Raw genomic sequence first — 22669 nt, 5'->3', positions numbered from 1 at the left:
ACGTAAAACCCCTTCCAATTTGAAGTCATTAATGATAAATAAAAATTAAAAAAAAAGTGGCAGAAGAGTCATGATTTAAGGATAAGATTACTCACAGCATTAGTTTAGATACATATTCACTTAAAAGTAAAAGTAGGCTTAGTGATAAATATATCCACACAAAGATTATTCGAATGTGTCTTAGTAACTTAGAGTGCTCATGATTCATCATTTTGCAAATGTACAAATATATTTTGTGAAGAAATGTTCATCATTTGTTTGCTATCTTTATAAAATAGTGACAAAGGTCTTTCAAAGTAGATGACGCACCCACTTTAACCATAACTTCAACTAGTTCGTCCCCATCCACCACTACCTCAGCAAAGACGTGAAGGCACCGAATCCAAGTTGTTAGAACGTAGCCTTCACAATTAGGAATTAGCTACATTTTTATTAGTCATGATGATTGGAAAAAAAAGGCAGATAAAGCAAAAATGTATATTTCTATTAAATGTTGTAAACTGAGGATAATATTTTAAAAAATGTAACTCTAACTACATGAATGTTCAAAAAGAATTCAGTCCCACTTCACATAGTATTGAACAACTCCATTATCATGAAGCTGCAACAGATAGTAGGCCATTGTGCCTAAGCAAAGCATCTGGTGTTGGTTCTCTTCCACGGAATTGCACAAATACCTGCATGTAGGCACAACATATCATGATCAATCGCGAATTCGAGACATTAGATACGCATCTAGATGCTTCGTCAAACATGGACACGCGACCAAAAGGGATTATGCGATATAAAGTATAAAGCGATTTTTCTTGAAATTTTTAATTATATGATGGTAGTATATGTAAATTATCCTAAACCATAAACATATCCATCATGATATCTTCTAGAACTTATTTTCCATTAGTAGGGTCAGGGTGCATTATCTGACCTCAAGTGGTGCTTTGCCGCCTCCGAGAGCAAGAACAGTCTCACGGAACCTGTGGCCTGTTTCCTTAACAGCCTGTGATAAAAAGATCATGTTTTAAAACCACATTGTGCAGAAAATCTTAATATTTTACAAGAGTGCACCATTTGTTTAATAAATTACAAAAAAAGAAGTGATAGATTGTTATACTGTATATTTCTATTAGAAAATAATTTAAAAAGTGGGGGATTTTTAAGCCTAAAACAGAATGGCATAAAACGGATGCTTTGCTTTTAAATGTACCTCATTATTTTCCAATCCAGCATCTTCGAATGCTGAGAATGCATCTGCAGACAACACCTCAGCCCACTGCACGATAGATAAAATCATTGTAAGGTACAGTTTTCTTTCTTGCTTTGTTAGAGATGCAAAGTGGGTTCTATAAGGAAACGAGGGAGATATATATATACCCTCAATATGAGAAATTTCAATCAATGATGAAGTAATAAAGATTATACCTTGTAACTATAGTATCCAGCAGCATATCCACCTATAAGAAAATAAAATATGCAGAAAATTAAATAAATTGGAGTTACATTTTGTAGAGATATTTGCATGATGCTAGTACTTGAAGAACATCAAGCATCTCATACTACTCGATGCGGGACTTCGGGAACACCATAATACCCAAGTTCCTAACACATGACTACAAAAGTATAAGATGCACAGCAAACCTGCAAATATATGCATGAAGCTGCAAAGGAATCTGTCTTCTGGTAATGGAGGAATCACTTGAGTTCTCTCAGAAACTCTGCGATCAACGTCATAGATGGATTCTGGTCCACCTGGAACATATTTTGTATGAAGTTCAAGATCTAGGCTAGCAAATTTTATCTGCACGTTACATTAAAGGGGAATAAATATTAGACGGTAAGTCACTTAATAATATAAATAATCCAAACTCAACAATCAGCATAAAATTTTGAAGTTCAAAATGCATAGATTACTAAAGCCTTAACAAGTTAAATCATTCATTCAAGATTTAATTAAAACCCAATAAGATAGATTTATAGATGAACAAATATTACAAGAATCAGGTTTATTAATTTCATCCTTCAGAAACAAGCAACAAGAGAAAGAACTCTTACCTGTCGAAGACTCATAGACCCAGCACGAAAAGTCCTAGCAGCAACAAGCTTCAAATATACATCTTCAGGAAGACTCTCCCCAGTCTCAAAATGCTTTGCAATGCCCATTAGTGTCTCCCTAAAGCCCAAAAAGGAAAGAGAAAGAAAAAGGAGCTATAAAAGAAAATGCATAATACTAATACCGTAGTTGAAATATCATAACTGGCTACTCAGAAGATACAAATGTGCAATAAGTTGCCACTATAAATAAGATTAAAAGGGATTAGGTTGCTCAATCAAACTGTCAACAAGTCCAGGAATTTCAATTTTCACAGTGCCCTAGAAAGAAGAAAAGGAGAAGAAATTGGAGTGTAGAATATTAAACCAAGAACACATTCTATTGATGCCCAAAGTATTAAGACAAAAGAATTGATTTTCTAAATTGTTTATATGGCAAAACCATAAGTTACTTGAGAGGGATCACTCTAAAAGATGACGAAAGATATGATCAAACAGAGTGGGGTTAGACAATTAGACATATATTGCTCCTTACCTATGGTAACACCAGTTTTCCATAAACTGAGAAGGCAATTCAACAGCATCCCACTCAATCCCTCTAATACCAGCAACCAAACCCTCATCTTGCTTAGTAAGCATATGCTGAAGTGCATGGCCAAATTCATGGAAGACAGTCTCAACCTGATAAAAAAAGAAAGGGAAAAAACGCTAGTTTATGAAGCAGTTATGAATTCATAACATGTATACAAACCAATAATTACATCTTGTTCTACAAGTTGAGAATTATCCAAAATCTACATTATCCTAGCCTATATATCATGCAATATCAAGCAAACTCATTACAATTTGCCACCTTGTGTAAGCAATGGTGGTTTGACCTTTGGCAGAACCACAAGAGAACCATGACTGCTTTTAGTACACATCGACTTTGCATAGAACACATCAAGGTAGATACCCACTTAAAACCTGAGTTCAAATTTTAAAATATGCAGTTATTTGGGATCTTGAACTGAAAAAGCACACTGCTTTTTCCATAACTTCTTAATTTGGGATTTTGAAATGATAGAATGCATAGCTAAAGTCACATCCAAGAAGGAATCTAAAATAGGCGGGAAAAAATAAAATAAAATAAAAAAGAACAACTAATCTTACCTCACGGAATGTCATCAAACTTGGCTTGTTGCCCACCGGAGGTGTTTGATTGCATACCATGTGAGCAATAGGCAACCTTGCTGAGGTACCATCTCGTGACAATACGCGACTACGAGCGACAACTTCACCCATCCATGCACCTCCCTTTTTCTCAGAAGGACGACTATAAGGATCAAAATAGAAATACGCAATTGGATTACCAGAAGAATCTTTCACGCGAAAGAACCTGACATCAGTGTTCCAAACCTTAAAAACAATAATCATGCATCAGTAAATTTAAATAGCTTTTCTCATTACAAAAACCAAAGCTGAACAAACATGAATTCAGTTACCGGAGCTAGACCATCAGCCGGCTCAATTTCAATGCCAAAGAGTGTTTTTGCTAGGTTAAAGAGTCCATCCATAACCTTTGGCAGAGAAAAGTAAGGGCGCAGTTCTTCCTACAAGACAAAAGCAGAAGTCATCAGCTTTTGAAGGCAGATTAAAGACAAAAAAATTATTACAAGAAATGGAATCTTGACACAGTTGACTCATTATTCAAGAGTGAACAGGGATTAACTAACCATTAAAATATAATAAGAAGAAAACACCAAGGGAGGAAGAATTCTGTTAGGATTCCAATAATATATGCGCTAGTTATCACTAGTCACTAGTATGTGTTAGTTAAGAGTAGTTAGGCAGGTAACTTGATTAGTATAAATATATGTGATAGGATAGAGGTAAGAGTGACTTGTCATTTGAGTAACTTTTGGTTGTTAGGAGTGTTGAGAGGCCTCTTAACATCCTCTCTACCCTGTCATTGCGTGTAATACATCAATAAACACTAGTATTCTGATTCAGTTCTAATATTCTTCCTATAAATGGCTGCATGAACAGTGAATCAAATACTCCATGATGTGGAGTGGAAATTAATCTGTTTTAATCACTTCAATTCTGGTAATCGTCTTGTTTTAACAGTTAAAAGTCAAAATTAAAACCTAGTGATGTTTTCCAAGTAAAAGCTTTTTGGGGGAGGGGAGAAACCTCGTTAATGTCATATTTTGACTCCCGAAGCCTCTCACTCCAAAAGGTAATGTCCCAATGTTTCAAATCATGAGCTTCCAATGCACCCTTATTTTTGGAGAATTTCTTTAGATCTTCCATATCTGCTTGGTAAGAAAATTAAACGCTTAAAGATGTTACTTGATTAAAGGAAAATGGATATTTAAAAAAAAATGCTATAAGAAAATCACGTGTCAGAACTTGTGTCAAGGATTCGAAACAGAAAAGCCATGAATTATTACTATTATGAAGAATTCAATTACAGTGACATGCTAACTCCATCAAGATACATGATGCATCTTTACCATAAATAACTAATAAAGCAGCCAGTAAAGAAATAGAAACAATATAAAGAGGTGTCCTTTGCACTACCTTGCACTGCAGCATCCCAGGAAACTTTCCTAAGCTTTTCTAGAAGTTCTTCTGCTTTATTAACAGTTGCCATTTTGGTTGCCATGCTAATCTGATGGATTCTACGTCAGCAGCCTACAACAGGATTCTACTCTTAATAAAGAAAAGATATAAAATATACCTCAGCATAGTTATTGTAGTTAAGAAGCTTGGCCTTTTCCATCCTAAGCTTTAAAATTTGCTCAATTATTTTAGTGTTGTCCAAATCTCCAGTAGATGCACGGGTTATATATGCACGATAGACTTCCTCACGCAAAGAACGATTGCGCGCATGTTGCATAACAGCAATAAAACTTGGAGCATCCAATGTAATTATCCATGGCCCATTATCGGCAGTGGCATTTTCATGTCCCTGCATGCTCCCACTAAGTAGTTAGAATTCAAAAAGATAGCTGATTGTCATAACTTGAAAAATAACATAATATGCCAACATGGCAAACCTTGGACACCGCGATTTGTGCAGCTAACCCAAGAGCAGTGGCAGGTAACCCTTCAATGTCTTTCTTATCTGTGATTAGCTTTTCAAACTTCTTTGTTGCATCCAGAACATTCTCCTCAAACTTTTGTGATAACTTTTCCAGCTCCTATGGATAAAATTATAATTAAAAGAAAATTCTAAAACAAAAAATTTAAGTAAAATGTACCTCATGAAATTTTGTTTTGGTCCTAAAGAATTAAAGCTCAATTACTTTGGATCAGGAATTATAGCACATGCGTAGAAATATAGAATCTTTCAAACACAATCTTATTAGCATATTTGAAGTACTTGGGAATCAGGATATTATGGGTGGGGGAGACATATATTGCCAATGCACTTGGAATTTCAAGCTGTAAAAAGAACAACTTGGGAAACATATTAGCATTTGTTTTATAATAGTCATAAAAACAAACCTGTTCAATTTTGTTAAATTGTTCTCTTTTATCATCTTCAAGGGACACACCGTTAAGAACCGCCTCCTTTATTTGGCCTGCAAAAGCACAAGTGAAACTGTTATTTGGCAATTATAAAATGACAAATCCGATCATGTGAATAGTAAAACATAACCACACTTCCATATTCAGAACAGTGTAGAACTTATTCTGTATAAGTTGAAAAACATAGTTACATGGATTCCATATTACGTGCCAAACACCAAAAACAAAAGGCACGACACATAATTGTCCATCTTGGGCATAGTATCCCATCCCAGCATCAAACTAGCAAAAGAGAATATCTATAAATAAGGAAAATCCTCCAACTTAATAGATGAAATCTACAAGCTAAGAAGAAGCTTTGGGGATATAACACAGAGCATTTCAAGCAACTCAACAGTAACAAGCTAACACCAGTAAAATATCCAGAAAAGAATGTCATTATAGCATCAGAAGACATCTAAAAAACTTACTTTCAACAATACGTTTGCGAGCCTCACTCAGGGTCTGCCAATCGGGTGACTCTCGAATGGCTTTAAATGCATTATAAATAGGCTTACTCTGCCCGAGCTTAAGCTGAAACTTAACCTTCTCTGCCTGCAGACAAAACCCAAGCCCATCTAGTCGTTAGTACAACAGCAACAGTACACTTGGAAACCATTTAACATGAGAAAAGAATTCTATTTCCTTTAAGAAAAGAATTCATTTCTATTTGAAACTCAATTCCATGATTTGGAATGACTATAATATATTAATAGAATAGAATTCAAATTTGAAAAGTGTGAGTGGATTTGGAAATCAGACCCCTTTTGGTCTGATTTACAAATGAAGGAAAAATGAGAATTGGAATTCTCAAAGGAATTCAAATCATTCATTTTTAGTTGTTCCAAAGCAAGAAAAAGAATTCAATTCTTGAGTGAATTCTAATTCCTAGCATTTGAAACAAGCTCTTATAGTTCATAAGCGAAATACACACTACACAAGAGTTGACTAAAAGCTAAACTGCAAGTTCCAGATTACTCTCAGAGTCTAAGACAAAAATCTTCTACGCAATATTTGAGGGGGGAGGACAAGACAAACATGCTACAATGATATAGTAGTACTTGCAACAAGAAAATGATCATATGTTAAAAGTTAAGAAACTCTTGCACAATATCCCAAATTAACAAATTCACAGAAACAAACAGAATACATAATAGAATTTAAACACTCACCAGAATATTTACAAATTCACATAACCAAAACAAAAATACGCAGAAAACAATACCTGAACATCTTCAATGGCAGAACGGAGCTCAGAAGTATCCTTCACAGACTTGAGGTGATTGACAATGCCCCAAACAACAACCAAACTATCCACAATCTTCTCCAACGGTTCCACCAGCTTCGGCCACGAAGGTTCCACGTTACGCTCTAGTTCCTCCAATTCTCCTTCCTACATTAAAAAAATCAGGAAAAAAAAAACGAATTTAAAAACCAAAAACGACGAAGACCCATTTCCCAAAACGCGAGGAAAAGAGACCAAACGAGAAGAAAGACTCGAACTTGCATACCAACTGCCTGAGGAGAGTTCGGATTGCGGGTCGCACGTGCTTGGCCTCTACGGCGTCGAACGGCGGGAACTCAAAGTCTTGAAGCAAAGGGTTCCCTTCAACGACGTCGTCGCGTGAAGAAGCTGCAACTGAGAACGAAGAAGAAGAAGAAGAAGAATGAGAGTGAGAAGGAGCGAATGGTGTTGGCGAAGTTGGCTTATGAATTGCGTCGAGGCAGAAGGAGAGAGAAGAAGACCAGAGGGGACAGGGACGGGATTTTGAGAATTGTTTGGGGCGAAAAATGGAAGAAGAGTAACGCCTTAGAAGTGGGTTGTGGCGGTGAATGGTGGAGAGTGTGAGAGTGAGGCGAGTTGCCATTAGCATGTTTGCTATAAGAACTGCTCCCACCACAATTCTCTCTCTTTGTCTCATTTTTGAAACGCTTTCTGCTATGTTATAATCTTCGATATTTTTCGGGAGCTACATTATGGAAAACAAAAATATATCTGGTATATCATATATGGTATTATGAATAATGTCAAATATTTTTTTTTCATTTTATTTTATCCTGTGATTAGTGATTAGTGAGTAGAGAATTTTTGTGCATTTCTGTTTTCTACTTTTCTTAGCTAAATGGTAGAGTCAAAGATGAAATTTGATTGCTATACAGAGGATAAGTTGGTAAAATAAAAGCCAATGAGTTATAGCTCAAATGGCATAGTCTCTCCATATTCAATTAAGAAGTTACGGATTCGAATCTTTTATTTTTGGTTAAAAAAAAAACTGGATTTTATACCATGAAAGAGGCCGATGAAAAAAGAGGAGAGAATATCAGCAAATTTTTTTATGATAATGCAATGTTAAAGCTTACAAGCAGGTTCCATATCCATACCAGATAAATTATATAAGTAGGAGGCATGACAATCTTCTAAGCTTGAGTATACATATGTTTGGCAGTTTACATAAAAAGATTCATAAATTTTATATGCTTGGAACTGGGATTTCACTCTTTTTTCCTTAATTATGAAATGAAATTTCATGCAATAAACTATAAAAACACAACAAAATCAACATAAATAGATCTAAATAATTTCATCATAGTTAGAACTTAGAAATATGAGAATACACTAACAAAATAACCACCTGAATAAATCAACCTAGCAAAGGAATTCCGAAGCGCAACTGAGTTTGCTAGGGTTCGTGTTTTACGCCCTCTTTTGTATAAATCTGAAAAAAAAAAAGAAAAAAGAAAAAGAAACGCAAAACAGCGTCGTTTTAATCAGCCGCGTACCCAGCCGTACCGGCGCGGTGCCATGCCGCACCGGCGCCGTAAAATTTGATTGTTTAAGCCTTTTATTGCATAATAATAACAATAATCTATACATTTTTTTCGAGAAAGTATCAATATCGATCAAGTTTTTTTCTACGTTCATATTCATATCATCATCAACATATATGTTTTTTCTTTGCATGATGAAAAATTTGTTCTCTTTCTCTTTCCCTTTCTCTTTCTCTCAGTTCTTGTACTTCATGGTTGCTTTATCGAAACCAATGGTTGGGAATTGTTTCGCGTATTCCTCCACATCGTGACGGAGCTTCGCAATCTCTGTTTGGAAGTAAGTAGACGACTGAATTGTGGCTAAGAAATCCTTCAGCTTTGTTCCTGATTTGAAAAATAATAAATTATAAAAAAAAAAATCAATATTTGATGAAATAAACACAAGTTCCAGAATCATAATTGAAGATTTTATTGGATTCTAACCTTTGCTCTCTGCCTTTATCTTCACAGCCAAATTCACTGCTGCATCGAAAAATTCTGCTACCTTAACAAAATCCTCCTCAACAAATCCCCTAGAAGTGAGAGCAGGAGTTCCTGAAATCCCCAAGGTAGTCAAGATTACTCACAAAGGATTGTTTTGCTTACGAATTCGGCCAATATGCCCTAAATGTTTGATCCTTTTGACAAAATTTACTAATTTTGTTAGCTATAGTCTTTTAAATTTTGGTTATTTCATCAGTAATCTTTATCAGCCACATGATCTTATGCAGAAAAATATGGCAGTTCACTCCCCAAGTTCAAACAATAAATATGTAAAGCAATGGTGGAGGTTGTAGTACCCATCCTGATGCCACCAGGAACCATGGCAGACACATCTCCAGGAACTGTGTTTTTGTTGGCTGCAATGTGCACTGCTTCCAACACCTTCTCAACTCTGGAGCCATCAATACCCTGATTCAAGATTTTTGAGAAAGAACATTAGACTCACTTTATGAAGGTATGAAAATTTTCCCTAACTTCATCTCAGCCCTATGGCTATTACATAGAAATCATTAGAAATGAATGTTATAGACTCAATGGTTACTCAATGAACCTTGCATGCAATATGAAGATAGTTGATTGTTACCTTGTTCTTCAGATTCACCAAAACTAGATGATTCTCAGTTCCACCAGAAACAAGCTCATAGCCCCTCTCACTCAGAGCCTAAAAATTTAACAAGGAGTTCATTCATGTGGTCTAACATGTTGTAAAAAGTAAAAACTAAAGATCTGTGTCTAAGAGAAGAGGCAGTTTATTTCCCCCTTCTAATATACCTGTGCAAATTTTGAGCAATTACTGAGAACCTGTTCTTGATATGCTTTGTACTCTAGTGTTGTAGCCTAAATCCACACAAGGAAAAGAAAAAATTGGTTACCATCAATTAATAAATATATGCAGCGCTTAGTATGCGTTCGCAAAATTGCAACTATTTGCTAAAGACAGAGCTAGAAAGAAAGTGATGCATCCATATAAATTGGTTCCAGGATGATCATTTGAAAGGTTCACCAGGATAACAATTCTTGTTTGTTTTTATAAATTTGCTTCTAAGGTTGCCACACCCACACTCATTATTTTCTCACCTCAATCTTTTGGAATTTTTGAAAGGTACCTTTTGAAGTAAATCCAATTGATATCACTCAATACAATGTCACACTCTTAATCAACTCCCGAAAACCTTCAATATATATACCTCAATATCAAGCAAAAATAGTGACAGTAAAATTAACGGATCAATCTCTATTTGTGTACCTGCTTCAGTGCAACAGCTAAACCAGTAATAGTGTGGTTGTGGGGGCCACCTTGCAGTCCAGGGAACACTGCTTGGTTGATTTTGTCCTCATAATCATACAACACCTTCAAATAAGTAAGGAGTATTAGCATTCAGCTCAAGCCTTGAATTTACATTTTTTTTTTCCAAGAACCAAACACATACTGGCAAACAAATGAGAAAAATATTGAGTGAGTATAATAAAGTTAACTGGAAAAATTGACAAATGAATTTTGTTAAGGAATGCACCTCTTTTCCTTGTTTGTTAATTTCCTTCACCCCCTTCCTGAAGAAGATCATAGCTCCACGTGGGCCACGAAGCGATTTGTGAGTTGTGGTGGTCACTATATCTGCATAATCAAAAGGGGATGGGATAACACCAGCTGCAACCAATCCACTGATGTGTGCCATATCTGCCAGCAGCACAGCCTTATGTTTATCACACACCTGAAACATGTTTCATGAGTTCAACTTTGGTCCTCAAAAACCATTGAGTAAAAAAGAAAGAAGAAGAACACAAGACAATCTATTAATGTTCATAAAATCATTCTGTACGATATACCTTGCGGATGCGTGCATAATCATACAGACGTGCATAAGCACTTGCTCCAGCAACTATTAGTTTTGGCCTGAAAAGTGTAGCCGTTGTCTCCAACTGCATTTGAATGTTGCTCAAATCTTAAAAAACTCTTATTAACACAAGTAGTATACAAATATTCAAATTGAGAGTAGACTAATTTGAGGCAAATGGGGATTGGAAAATTTTCTATCACTCAGCAAGTGAAAAGTACAATTGAAGGTTATACAGAGACCATGATACAAGACTGCAATGTGCAAAAATACCTGGTCATAGTCGATATATCCTGTGCTTTCATTCAGTCTGTATGGCATTGTCTCAAAAAATATAGAGACTGCAGAAATCTTTTTGGTATCAGTCTGCATCATGACAATAGTGACTATTACTTTCTTATCCTTAATTGATTGTAACTCTATACAAATGTTAATAGAAAGAGATGCCCCCATTGCTGAAATGAAAATCCATTAATCAAAATAATCTTATGTTTCATAAAGGACTGCTAAGTTATTCTAGTGAATCTCAGAACTTTATTAGGGGGGAATATGACAACAGTGATCATTGATCTATTTCCATATATCTAACTAGATGTTATTGAAACAGGTAAATGAGTGAGGGAAGTTGATAATACCTGGTATCCATGAGAAAGATGCCCTCCATGAGGAAGGTCAAGCGCCATGATTCGCTCGTGAGGTTTCAGCAATGCGGTATACACATGAAAATTTGCAGGTGAACCAGACAGAGGTTGCACATTTACTGCAAAATAGGGGCAAGAGACACATGAGCTACATTTCCTTCTCTCTTGTTTTTTCTTTTTTTGATTCTTTTCCCCCTTCCTTTGGGAATTAAAACAACATATTGAACACAGAAATATTCATTGGAGAAAGTGTGAGATGTGAAAGCAAAGTCCTATGAAGCCAAAACAGGGAAATTTGTCCATATACAATGAAAAACAAATCAGGTACTATGTTAGTGTTGTGTGACTACCTCCCCATTTCGCCGGATCCAACCGGAACGCTTCCAAGGCACGCTTCTGGCATAGTGTTTCAGCCATGTCAATATACCTGAAATAAGAAAGATCAGAAATCATTGAATTGATTCAATATTTCAATGTGACACTCCTATAGAAGGAAGAAAGCGAAAGAGAGACATACTCATTTCCACCATAGTATCTGGCACCAGGATATCCCTCACTGTATTTGTTTGTCATGATAGACCCTACAGCTTCCATCACAGAGACAGAGGTGAAATTTTCTGAGGGTATGAGTTCCAGCCCCTTCACAAAAACAAAAACAAGAAGTCAATCGATATGTATGGTGAAAACTGAAAAGCAAAACTCTACCATCATCTCATCAATCATCATATATGATAGGCAATCAAACATTCAATCCAATATTCCCCCCGCTAGGAAGAATCATAATATCATGCAGCATAAACTCAGCAATATCAAATGTTTTGCATAAACTCAGATAGTTGGATAATTTTTTTCAAGATTTTCTATATCCCTGGCAAAGATGCAAGTAATAATAAACTAATATATTACCTTCCATTGTCTAGCTTTCTCTAGCTCAATTATATCAGCAATCTCAGGATCAACTTCCTCAAGTGAAGCATTCAATTGCTTTGGCCACTGCAAAGGCAAATCAATATATTACGATAGAAGTCTGATTTTTCTTCCTTTCTGCTTGAAAGTTGAAACAATATGTATATCTAGATATGCATAACATTAACTGTAATTATATAATAAGCTTACCGAAACTCGGGATTTTTCTTTGTCGTAAACAGCTTCATCAGGTAAAGAGGACTACATTCAAAAGCAAGGGAAAGGAATGGCAAGTAGTTAATTGGTTAAGGTAGGGGAGCATAGAAGATTATGAATATGAATATTTGTTATTATAAAGATAATAATATAATATAAAGCATATATGGTTGGAAATTTGATTAAAGAAGACCTTGTAGTAAACAGTGGTGCCTGCACTGAAGAGAGGACGTAAAGGCTTGTCCATGGAAGACGAAAGCCTGCGAAGAAGCGCCATTGCCATTGCCATCTCCAAGACACAAAACACAGGGTGTGTGTGTGTGTCTGTGTGTGTTGTTGTGTGTGTTTTTTCTCTTGTAACTTAGTTTACAGGTTTTGGTTGTTTTGTTTGTTTCTGTTGAGTTTTGATTTTGGTGGTTGGTGGCTCTTGATGATCCACTCCTTATTCCTTAGCCCCACTTCTAAGTAAGTTATGTATAAATAACTATCAAATATTTTTATTTTATTTTATTTCTTCCTTAGATATTTGATGAGTTTGATTGTCATGTATAAATTATTCAATAAGATCTTTGCATTTGCATTTGCATAGTTCTAAAACAATAAGTTGTTGAGTTGAGTACTTTTGTTAACATGATTAGATATTCATGTAAAATACTTTTTAGCATGATAATATATAAATTAAATTTTAAGTTTAAATGGTTATCTTTTAAAATAAGGTTGTGATTATAATATATTTTTAATGCGAATTTATCATATGATTATTTCTCTATATATCTGATGTTATGCTTAATAATAATAATAATAATAATAATAATAATAATAATAATAATAATAATAATTAACAATGAATAAAATTAAACTGTATATGGAAAGGAACTAATTTTTGGCTTATTATAAATTTAATTTTAATGTGTTAATAATGTAAAAAAAATTTTACACATATATCTAATTATATAGTCATAGTCATATTAATAAAAATAGCTTTTTTCACAACTAATGTGTGAAACCAAAAGAACAAATTAATTATAATTAAATAATTGTGTTAAATAATTTTTATTAACAATGTATCACAAATAAATTAATTATATATACATAAAAAAACAGGCATTTGTGTATATGGAGACAAGTTAATGGAAGTTGATATGTATACTTTGTGACTTTGTCTTATAGTCAATCATGATTTTTGTGACCGAAATTTAAGATATGTATTGGTTACAAGTGAAGGTGGCCATGAAAGGCCTATCCACAACAACCATTTCTTGGCCACAGGGTAGACCTTTGGCATATGTTTGGTTCTGATAGGGTTAAGTGAAAAATGATTGAAACACATTTTGCCACCAAAGCCTTGTAACCTTTTTCTCTAACAAATGAGGACTCTTCTTTAGCCAACTTCTTGTGTTGTTTTGTGGGAGTTAGAGATGGCAATTCTACTTAGATTTGCTAATATTTATCCCACTCCTATTGGGTAATTATCCTATTTGTCCTTGTCTATATATATATATATATATATATATATAATATTGTATTATTATAAAATTTTGTATTTTAATTTATATTATGTATGTGATTATAATTATATAAAATATATATTAGAATATAAAATATATATTAAAAATAAGCTAAACAATACATGTATTTATATATAATTATATGATGGCTGATTTTAATAGTTAATTTTAGTGTATAAATAATATTTTTAATTTAGATGGTCTAATCTAATAAACTATAGCCAGGAAAATGAAAAAGAAAAATACAATTTTCCCTCCAAAGACAAACAAAAAAATTGGTGTTATCCCACATATACTTTCTCCTCCAATCCAGTGCCTCTTCTCAAATGAGGGTTTTGTATTTTCTTTTTTTTGGTCCAATTAGAAACTTAGAGCTGGTTGATTAATAACCTTGAAGCCCAAGTGGTAGTTATTTAAAGGGCTAAACCAATATATACTACCACGAGAACTTGTATATGGACTTTTATCAAAGTATATATTTTTCTCAGAAAAAAAGAGAACATATTAAGATAACAATTTATGAAACAAAAAGCAAAATATTAATAAACGCTAGAAGGAGGGCTTGAACCTCCGACCTTGTGGTTAACAGCCACACGCTCTAACCAACTGAGCTATTCCAGCTTGTTAGTTAGATATGAAAATAAATACTATCTGAAATAAATATTTAGATGGAGTTTAATAATAAAGAACCCTCCTAATTATGTTTTCTATAAACACATAAATTATGAGATCAAACTCAGAGTAAAGTATTTTCACTTGGAAGTTTAATTTTCTTCAAAGTATATAGATACTATGAATAATATTCAACCAAAATTCATACATTTGTAGCTTAAAAGGTATACAAAATGGCTATGCATATATCTTGGCGTGATATGTCGTTTTGCTTCAGTTCCACATCACATGTAAGATGTTCGGTATAGTCATCTCTCTTAATTTTTATTACTGTACATATGCACTATGTACAGTAACCCAGTAACCCAGTGGCCTAGTCATATGACTCGGTTAATTATCGGTTCGGTTCTGATAAATATGATACAAAGAGTTATGCAAATATTATTTCTTTTAATATAATACATGCATCCTAAAAATTAAATGTATTCACATCTCGATTACATTTTGGATATGAGACTTTTGATATGTATATCTTTTACTTTAAACTGTATCTTAATTAATAAAAAAAGTTAAAAATATTATTTCAAACATATTTGAATACACCCAAATAAAATGATGTGTAACCAATACGTATAATTAAAATGAATTTAAAAATAATATATTATTAATTATTAACATAAAAATATTATTTAAAATAGTTTATATAATTAAAAAATATATTAAAAATATTTTAAAAAGTCAATCAATTCTTTAATATTAATAAAAATATAAAGATATTTATCAAAAAAATTATTTATATTTGTATATAGTATTGTGCTCATATCTAACTAGGGTAATGATATGGTTAAAAAAAAGGTATTTTTCAATAAAAAGTCAAAATTGTTATTTTTATAATATAAAAAAAATATTATGTGCAAATATTTAATTACAATCTTCATTTTTCATCTAATAATTTTATGCTTTATCAAAAAAGTTTTCATCTACTAATTTTAAAATTAGTGTATCTATATATCACATATTGTATCTTATCTCGTATCCATATTTCATAGTATGGTACGGATATATATATATATATATATAAAAGCATGTAATAAAATCTTCAAGAGCAAAGTAGTGAAATATATGGTCAGGTTTTGGACCATATATATATATACAAGTGCAATTGATTGGATTAATAATGTGAATATTGATTTTTACAGTGTTAAGTGAATAGAGGTATTTAAGAGTAATATTATATATTTAATATAAGTTTTTTTTATGAATTAAGTTTAACCAAATTTAACAATAAAATTTCGTACACAAAGTTTCACAGTTTTGTTTTTGACAATAGAGATGATAGCTGAAACTCCCACACTCACTCGTCAAAATGCGTCATACTAGGGAGAGGTATCTACACCCTTATAAAGCATGCTTCGTTCTCCTCCTTAACCGATGTAGGACTTTATAATTTTTATTATATTATATCAATTTAATTATTAATCTTAGTTAACAAAAAGATCTAAATGTATAGCATTATTCGGCATTTGATTCTCATATTAAGGAAGATAGAAGTGAAATTTTTCACCTCAGATGAGAGATGGAAAAGGATTGATCAATGGAAGGGTGGTGAAGGTGCATTAAGCATGATGCATGTGGCCATTCTACTCTCTTTCTGTGCCCATCCCTTCTGGCTTCTGGCTTCTGGTTTCTGCTCAACATGTGCCTTAGATTCTAGGCCCCACTCTTGGTCTTCTTCTTGTCTACGTTCCTCATGACAAAATATTCTTGCACTAATTCAAAATCACTTATTTTAATTAGGGTTTTGCTAATCAAGATTCACTCTTTTCAAAATACCTTTTAATTTTCTTCTTATCGAGATATATAGCTATTTCCAGCACCATACATATAATTTGAAGGAAAATGAGTGAGATAATTTGTTTGAAGGTTGAATTTTTTTATTATTAACGCAAAAAATACCAAGTAATTAAGAACAAGTTCATTCTAACGTGTTAAGATTAACAATGAAAAAATTTTGTAATCAATTTGATTCGTCTGAGTGGTGAATTTCGTCTTCTACATGCAATAATTCATTGACTAATAACAAATATTTAAATAAAATTCAGATTATAATAAATTAGTCATTAACTTGTTATTAGACCGTAAAATATTGTAGACCACCAAAATTTTGTATAAAAAACATATAAAATTTAAATTCTTAATATATATATATATATATATTAATAAAATAAAAATTTAAATATTTTTATTTATGATAATCTTAATATGGATTTTTATTAAGATACGTGTTGGTTAAATCCATTTATAATCTCATATATTTTTTTACATATATTTTTTAAAAAAAAATTACGTGAATTGTTATATATATATATATATTTAAAAGGAAGAAATCATCAAGCCATATGACCGGATAAGTGATTTGTAAGTGTTTTAATAAATTTGAGAAATTGATTTTCAATTAATACATCCTTAATATATATGTATGGCACTAGTTTAATTAGTTCAAGTCAAACCATATCTTGAACCTATATACATAAAAGTTCTCATTTCATGTTCCAAGTGACCTTTAGTTGATTAAAATAGACCGTTGCCATATTTTTATATATAACCGATGGAAGATGATGATATAAACTATAGTTTGAATGTGGGAATTAAGAGGTGAAACGCATATATCCAACTAAGTTGAAACAATGCATGCAAGAGATAGATGAGCATCAAAACCAAGGGAAAGTGGCTGAAATGTTTAAGCAAACGGACACTGCCCTCTGATTCATTCATCTCTTTATGAAATTAGAAAATGACGACATATTCCTCAGTCCCCACAACACTCTCATAGTCATAGGATGTAGCTCTCTGTTATGTACCAAAATCATCACATGCCACATTATTCATATACTACTATTATTATTATTTGTTGCACTTTTTTTTAGGGTTGTCAAATGGGCTAGTTCGGTCCATTTAGGCCTGGCCCATTAAATTTATGGGTTAAATAGGCTAGACCGTTTAAGTCCGTTTTATTTATGAGCCATAATTTTTTAGTCCGAACCGTTTATGGTCAGTTCGTGGGTTAAATGGGTCAGCCCGTTTATCTTTCTATTTTATTTTTTTAAAAATATTTTGACAAAAAATATTACTTTTAAGTCAAAAATCTTTAAAAAATAATATTTTTTTAGTTGATGGGTCGGATTTTCGAGTCGGAATGAGAAAAAATATTGACTAAAAATACTATTTTTTTTTTTAAAAAATTAAACGGGTCACTCGTTTAGTCCGCAGATTAGCCCGTTTAACCCGCCATTTTTTACGGGTTAATCGGGCTCAACCAATTTAGCCCGAAATTTAAACGGGCTTAATTTTAGAGATAAAGCCCGCCTATTTAAATAAATAAATAAATAGACTGTCCCGATGAGTTTGACCCATTTTGACGTCCTAACTTTTTTTTAGCTACCTAGCTATATAGCTAGCTATATCATTCATATTTTTTTCTTCTTATTATTATTATTATTACCCTCTATTTCAAATTTTACTAATCAATCAATCAATGGGTAGTTCGTAATTTCATTTATTATTCTTCGTCTATCTTTTTCTTGAATTAGTAATATTCATATATATTTTTTTTTTGTTGCGAACATTTTCTGAGTTGAGTTGCTTGGTTTGGAGTGAAATAATTAGAAAGGACTGTGTCCTTTCCCTTTCTTTTATTCATTTCATTCGTTAGGACATTCGGAAATGGCTAAATGCATGTCCTTATCATCAATCCTACCATAGTCTAGTTTTCAATAATGAAAACTTTGATGTACCCTTTGTCGGTAACTTTTGTTTCTCATCTGTAAATAATAATAGTCCATTATTATCAATTAATTACTACCCCTCCCAAAGTTAAATAAGTTTATAGCAATAAATTAGCTAGCATGTGGTTCAAATTGTATCTAATGGATTTTACTAGGAATAATAAATAAAGATCCCTGCTATTTTTCAGTGTGGGAATATACTAAGGTGGGTACTCCGATGAAGATATTATAATTGTCTTTATGTGATGATTTTTCTTTTTGACCCTTAGATAATGGATTGTAGGGTTAGATTTTGATATATTATAAAAGTGTTGTTTTTATTTAAAGTGTGGCCAAATTAATAAATCACACTTTTATACAAAGCATCTTCATAGAAAGATGTTTTTTGCATCTTCATTTGAGTAGCTCCCATATACTAATATAGTAATATATATAGTTAACGAGTACCAAAAGTAAAAATGTTGTAGCTTTCATGAATAAAATAATACTCCAAAGGAGTTAGAACTTAGGACTTCTTCATTTGACTCAAATCATTATTTAATTTATTTATAGTGCATATTTAGGTGTATATATGGTCATTGTTTATTACTTTCTTTGGCTGTTTTTGCTTTGCAAGAACTAATTTATGTATCTGTTATTACCAGAAAGAAAGAAAGACAGGTCACTTAGAAATAAAATATGTAAAAGGTATTAACTATTTGTCTTTTCATTAGCCAAATAATTAATAATAATGTGATTAATTATTTGCCATATTAACAAAATAATTCAGTTAGCTGGTTTTCAGTTTTCCCTAAACAATATTACATTGCAAATAATCTTTCTCTTCTCTATAAATTCCAGCTAACTAACAAAATATATATTTTATAATAATTCCCATAAAACTAATTTTCCATTAGTTAATTGTCTCATTTTAAATGGTCTTAAATTTAAGTTTAGAAACAGAAAAAATAAAACAATGTTAAAAGAGGCAATTATCATTCTTGTAACAAAATTAGTCAAATTCTTAATAATAAGATTTGGTTTCAAATACTGCAAAAAGTAGATAAACTTAAAAATAAAAGGAAAGAATTACAATTTTTTTTAATGTATCTCCTAATCTGATAAAACAGGGACTAATTTATTGTGGTGCGAATTTGAGTTTTATTTAAAAGTATGTCGTTGGTCAATAAATTATTATATAAGGCGAAATTTGAATCCTAATACTTTTTTTTTTTTTACCAAAGATAGGAGATTGGAACCCACAACCTCTTAATTGAGTATGGGAAGACTATGCCATTTGAGTTATTACTCATTGGCTTGAATTCCAATACTTACTTAAACACAAAATATATATTTTATAATAATTCCCACAAAACTAATTTTGTATTAGTTAATTCGTCTCATTTTAAATGGTCTTAAATTTAAGTTTAGAAACAGAACAAATAAAACAATGTTAAAAGAGGCTATTATAATTCTTGTAACAAAATTAGTCAAATTCTTAATAATAAGATTTGGTTTCGAACACAAAAGTAGATAAACTTAAAGAAAAAAAAAAAGGAAAGAATTACAATTTGTTTATATGAGTTTTATTTAAAAGTATGTCGCTCGTTAATAAGTTACTACATACATAAGTCGAGATTCGAATTCCAATACTTATTTAAGCAGACACGTAAATTAATCACTCAACTATTCAAGTTAGTTGAAAGAATTACAATTACAATTACCACTTAATTAAAAGAATTACAAGTGCCAAAACAGTAGCAGGTACTTAATAAACCGAACTCCTCTTACATAGAACTCAATACCAAAGAGAAAGAACATCATTGAGAAGATAAAGCTAATCAAGTTTCATTCAAACACACACCACCTTACTACTCCATTGAAATAATGGACAAAGATCTCAGCAGCACAGTAACAACAACAGTGGTGCACTCTTCTTCTTCTTCTTCTTCTTCATACATGATGATGTCTTCTCCTTCTTGCTGCTTCCCAATCCAGAACGAGTTCCAGTACTCAAGAATCCACCATTTCAGTAACACTTGTAGTTGTTGTTGTTGCTGCAGCAGCAGCAGCACCATGAAGAGGAGGAGAGGATGGAGATGGAGAAGCATCCTCAGAAGGCTCATGAGAGAGAGCAAGACCACCTTGATGTGTAGATCCAATAAACCTGTTTCGTTTCAGTATGATCCTGTTAGTTACTCTCACAACTTTGATGAAGGTAGTTTCCATCTTCACCACCACCACCAGGAACCTTCACAACTAGTGTTTCAAGATCATAGGTAATAATAATTAAGATTTCAATGTAAATCTATTTTCAAGATTTAATTATATATGTTTCTCTTTAATCAAAATGGATCTGCTGCGCCAAGAAGCAATAGCTCAAATAGCATAGTCTCCCCATACTCAATTAAAAGGTTGCGGGTTCGAGTCTCCATATTTTCAGTAAAAAAAAAAATCTACTGCGTTTGTTAACTGTCTCTAGACAGAAATACAAAAGAAAAATGTATTTTTATTTTTGTACCATTTTTCGTCTCTAATTTTAATTTTGAATATATAGAAATATTTCGTTCTTTTATATTTATCTCATTCTTTTAATATATTTGAATCTTCTAGTTGTGTCTCTGTATTTTTAAGTAATCTTTACATATGCTGATGCAATTCTTTTTTTTTTGGCAGTGGTGCTGTTTTTCATAGGTTGGATTCTCATTGCAAAATATGAATTGAATGATTGAGTAAAGTGGAGTCCAGAGTGTGCCTAACTCTTTGAAAATAAGAAATCCTCATCACTTCAAAATATCTTGGGTAAAGATTAGGAGAGAGATTCATCACTGCAAAAGAACTCTGATCTGAAACAAAATAATAGAATAGAATGCAAATTTTTGTGAGGTACAATTAAGTTTATGCAATTTTTTGACAGTGAAGATCTCAGAAATTAAATCACCTTGTATATGGTGCTATATTTGATGGATTTAATTTTTTGACTAAGATAAAAGTGAAATTGTAAAGATTGTATTGTACAGCATTTGCAAAATTATGAGACATTATTACATATTAACTTTAATTTGCTTTGTTTAATTATCATCATCTTGGGGAGATTTTTTTGGATGTGGGGTATATACCTTATTAATTTCAATGGACAAATATAATAAAACATGTTAGTGGTCTCTACAGTCATTATAGAAATCTTTTATATATATATATATAACTTAGATACAGTTAATTTTATGATAATTAAAAGTTGTTAAATAATAATTTAGTCAAATTTATTAAATTATTTAATAATTTTTAACTATTAATTTCATTGAATTTTTAATATATATATATATATATATATATATATATATATATATATATATATATATATATATTATTTAGTCCTTTGGTTGATACTTGTTATTCGTTTGGATTAAAGCAACAAGAGTTATTCTTGAATCATATGCTGTAATCTTGAATTGAAAGCAGATTTGAAAGTTTAATGACAAGAATCATCATGCTTGCATTATGGTAGGGGAAAAAAATGAAGAAAGCGGTAGAAAGAATAATTAAAAGTACGCACCTGTGGAACTTTGTTTTTTCAATGTTTTCTTTATTTTTTACCATATATTATATTCTATAATCATCTTTTTTTTTTAAACGAAAGAAAGAAGCTCAATATTAAAGTGGAGCTAAAGAAAATAGAAAATCAAAAAATAAAAATAACACCTATTGTAATTATTTAGTGACTTTTTAAACTAATAACTTATCTCATTTGTCATTTTTGGCATTGCCATCAATAACAAAGGGGATTCTCATACCTCCACTCTTGTAGTTACTTAGAGACATGTTGAAGATTTTTTCCGCACCTATTCCGGTATTCTGAAACAATCTCCTATTCCTTTTCAACCAAACGTTCCAAACAACTGTGAAGAAGCTGATGAACCACTTCTTGCGCTCCTCCTTCTTCATTGTAGCACCTGTCCAACTTTAAAAGTGTTTCTTTAACGTACCCGGACAGGACCATTGTCTACCAAAATTACATAGTCAAGCATACCACACCTGCCAAGTAAATTCATAGCCAAAAAACAAGTGGTAAATATATTCTACATCCTTATTACATAATACACACAAATTATCATTCTGATCAACAATTCCAAGTCGACACAACCTTTCTTTTGTATTCACCCTGCCTATCAAGACAAACCAGGCAAGCAGCTCTACTCTTGGAGCGACCAATCCTTTCCAAATAGTTTTAGTGAAACTATAGCTTGTTACGTCATCCGGAAGCGTTTCTT

At 32.2% G+C, this 22669-nt stretch overlaps 2 protein-coding genes, 1 long non-coding RNA gene and 1 other non-coding gene across 5 annotated transcripts; 1 reads left to right on the top strand and 3 right to left on the bottom strand.

Moving 5' to 3' along the window:
- Positions 1–460: 460 nt before the first annotated feature.
- Positions 461–7629, bottom strand: LOC107642300 (putative cytosolic oligopeptidase A). The gene is made up of 17 exons (XM_016345607.3): positions 7116–7629; positions 6830–6997; positions 6036–6159; positions 5542–5618; positions 5091–5234; positions 4772–5002; positions 4612–4702; positions 4222–4343; positions 3531–3638; positions 3199–3444; positions 2582–2727; positions 2050–2167; positions 1636–1795; positions 1420–1451; positions 1205–1270; positions 926–997; positions 461–677 (listed from the first exon to the last, which is right to left on the bottom strand). Exons 1-17 carry the CDS (start codon positions 7524–7526, stop codon positions 594–596), a joined length of 2400 nt encoding a protein of 799 aa, XP_016201093.1. The 5' UTR covers positions 7527–7629; the 3' UTR covers positions 461–593.
- A 793-nt stretch (positions 7630–8422) lies between these two features.
- LOC107642301 (serine hydroxymethyltransferase, mitochondrial) lies at positions 8423–13160 on the bottom strand. Of its 2 annotated transcripts, none has more exons than XM_016345608.3 (15): positions 12708–13160; positions 12509–12559; positions 12299–12385; positions 11910–12031; positions 11743–11819; positions 11387–11511; positions 11025–11117; positions 10744–10836; positions 10431–10628; positions 10163–10267; positions 9688–9753; positions 9500–9577; positions 9213–9324; positions 8857–8967; positions 8423–8757 (listed from the first exon to the last, which is right to left on the bottom strand). In XM_016345608.3, exons 1-15 carry the CDS (start codon positions 12801–12803, stop codon positions 8609–8611), a joined length of 1563 nt encoding a protein of 520 aa, XP_016201094.1. In that variant the 5' UTR covers positions 12804–13160; the 3' UTR covers positions 8423–8608. The 2 variants fall into 2 exon arrangements, with proteins under 2 accessions (XP_016201094.1, XP_088342717.1); XM_088486591.1 differs by having other exon boundaries at positions 11950–12048; positions 12291–12385; positions 12708–12972.
- LOC110271676 (uncharacterized) lies at positions 9235–12246 on the top strand. Its single transcript, XR_002362240.2, has 2 exons — positions 9235–9370; positions 11359–12246. It is a non-coding gene; the product is annotated as an uncharacterized LOC110271676 (long non-coding RNA).
- A 1409-nt stretch (positions 13161–14569) lies between the features above and the next one.
- Positions 14570–14643, bottom strand: TRNAN-GUU (transfer RNA asparagine (anticodon GUU)). Its single transcript has one exon. It is a non-coding gene; the product is annotated as a tRNA-Asn (tRNA).
- Between the last annotated feature and the right edge of the window lie 8026 nt (positions 14644–22669).

The sequence above is a fragment of the Arachis ipaensis genome, chromosome B5, assembly GCF_059453495.1.
Source record: "Arachis ipaensis isolate K30076 ecotype BB chromosome B5, ASM5945349v1, whole genome shotgun sequence".
Classification (NCBI taxonomy): Eukaryota; Viridiplantae; Streptophyta; class Magnoliopsida; order Fabales; family Fabaceae; genus Arachis; species Arachis ipaensis.
This window is presented reverse-complemented; position numbering and strand designations above follow the sequence as displayed.

Excerpts from the sequence above, each read along its gene's own strand:
- LOC107642300 (XM_016345607.3), bottom strand. The coding sequence starts at position 7,526 with ATGAGACAAAGAGAGAGAATTGTGGTGGGAGCAGTTCTTATAGCAAAC. Across the intron at positions 2,728-3,198 it reads GTTTGATGACATTCCGTGAG|GTTGAGACTGTCTTCCATGA; the intron begins GTAAGATTAGTT and ends TTTTTTTATCAG. Across the intron at positions 2,168-2,581 it reads GAAAACTGGTGTTACCATAG|GGAGACACTAATGGGCATTG; the intron begins GTAAGGAGCAAT and ends TTTGGGCTTTAG.
- LOC107642301 (XM_016345608.3), bottom strand. The coding sequence starts at position 12,803 with ATGGCAATGGCAATGGCGCTTCTTCGCAGGCTTTCGTCTTCCATGGAC. Across the intron at positions 10,268-10,430 it reads TTAACAAACAAGGAAAAGAG|GTGTTGTATGATTATGAGGA; the intron begins GTGCATTCCTTA and ends ACTTATTTGAAG. Across the intron at positions 8,968-9,212 it reads TCCTGGTGGCATCAGGATGG|GAACTCCTGCTCTCACTTCT; the intron begins GTACTACAACCT and ends TGGGGATTTCAG.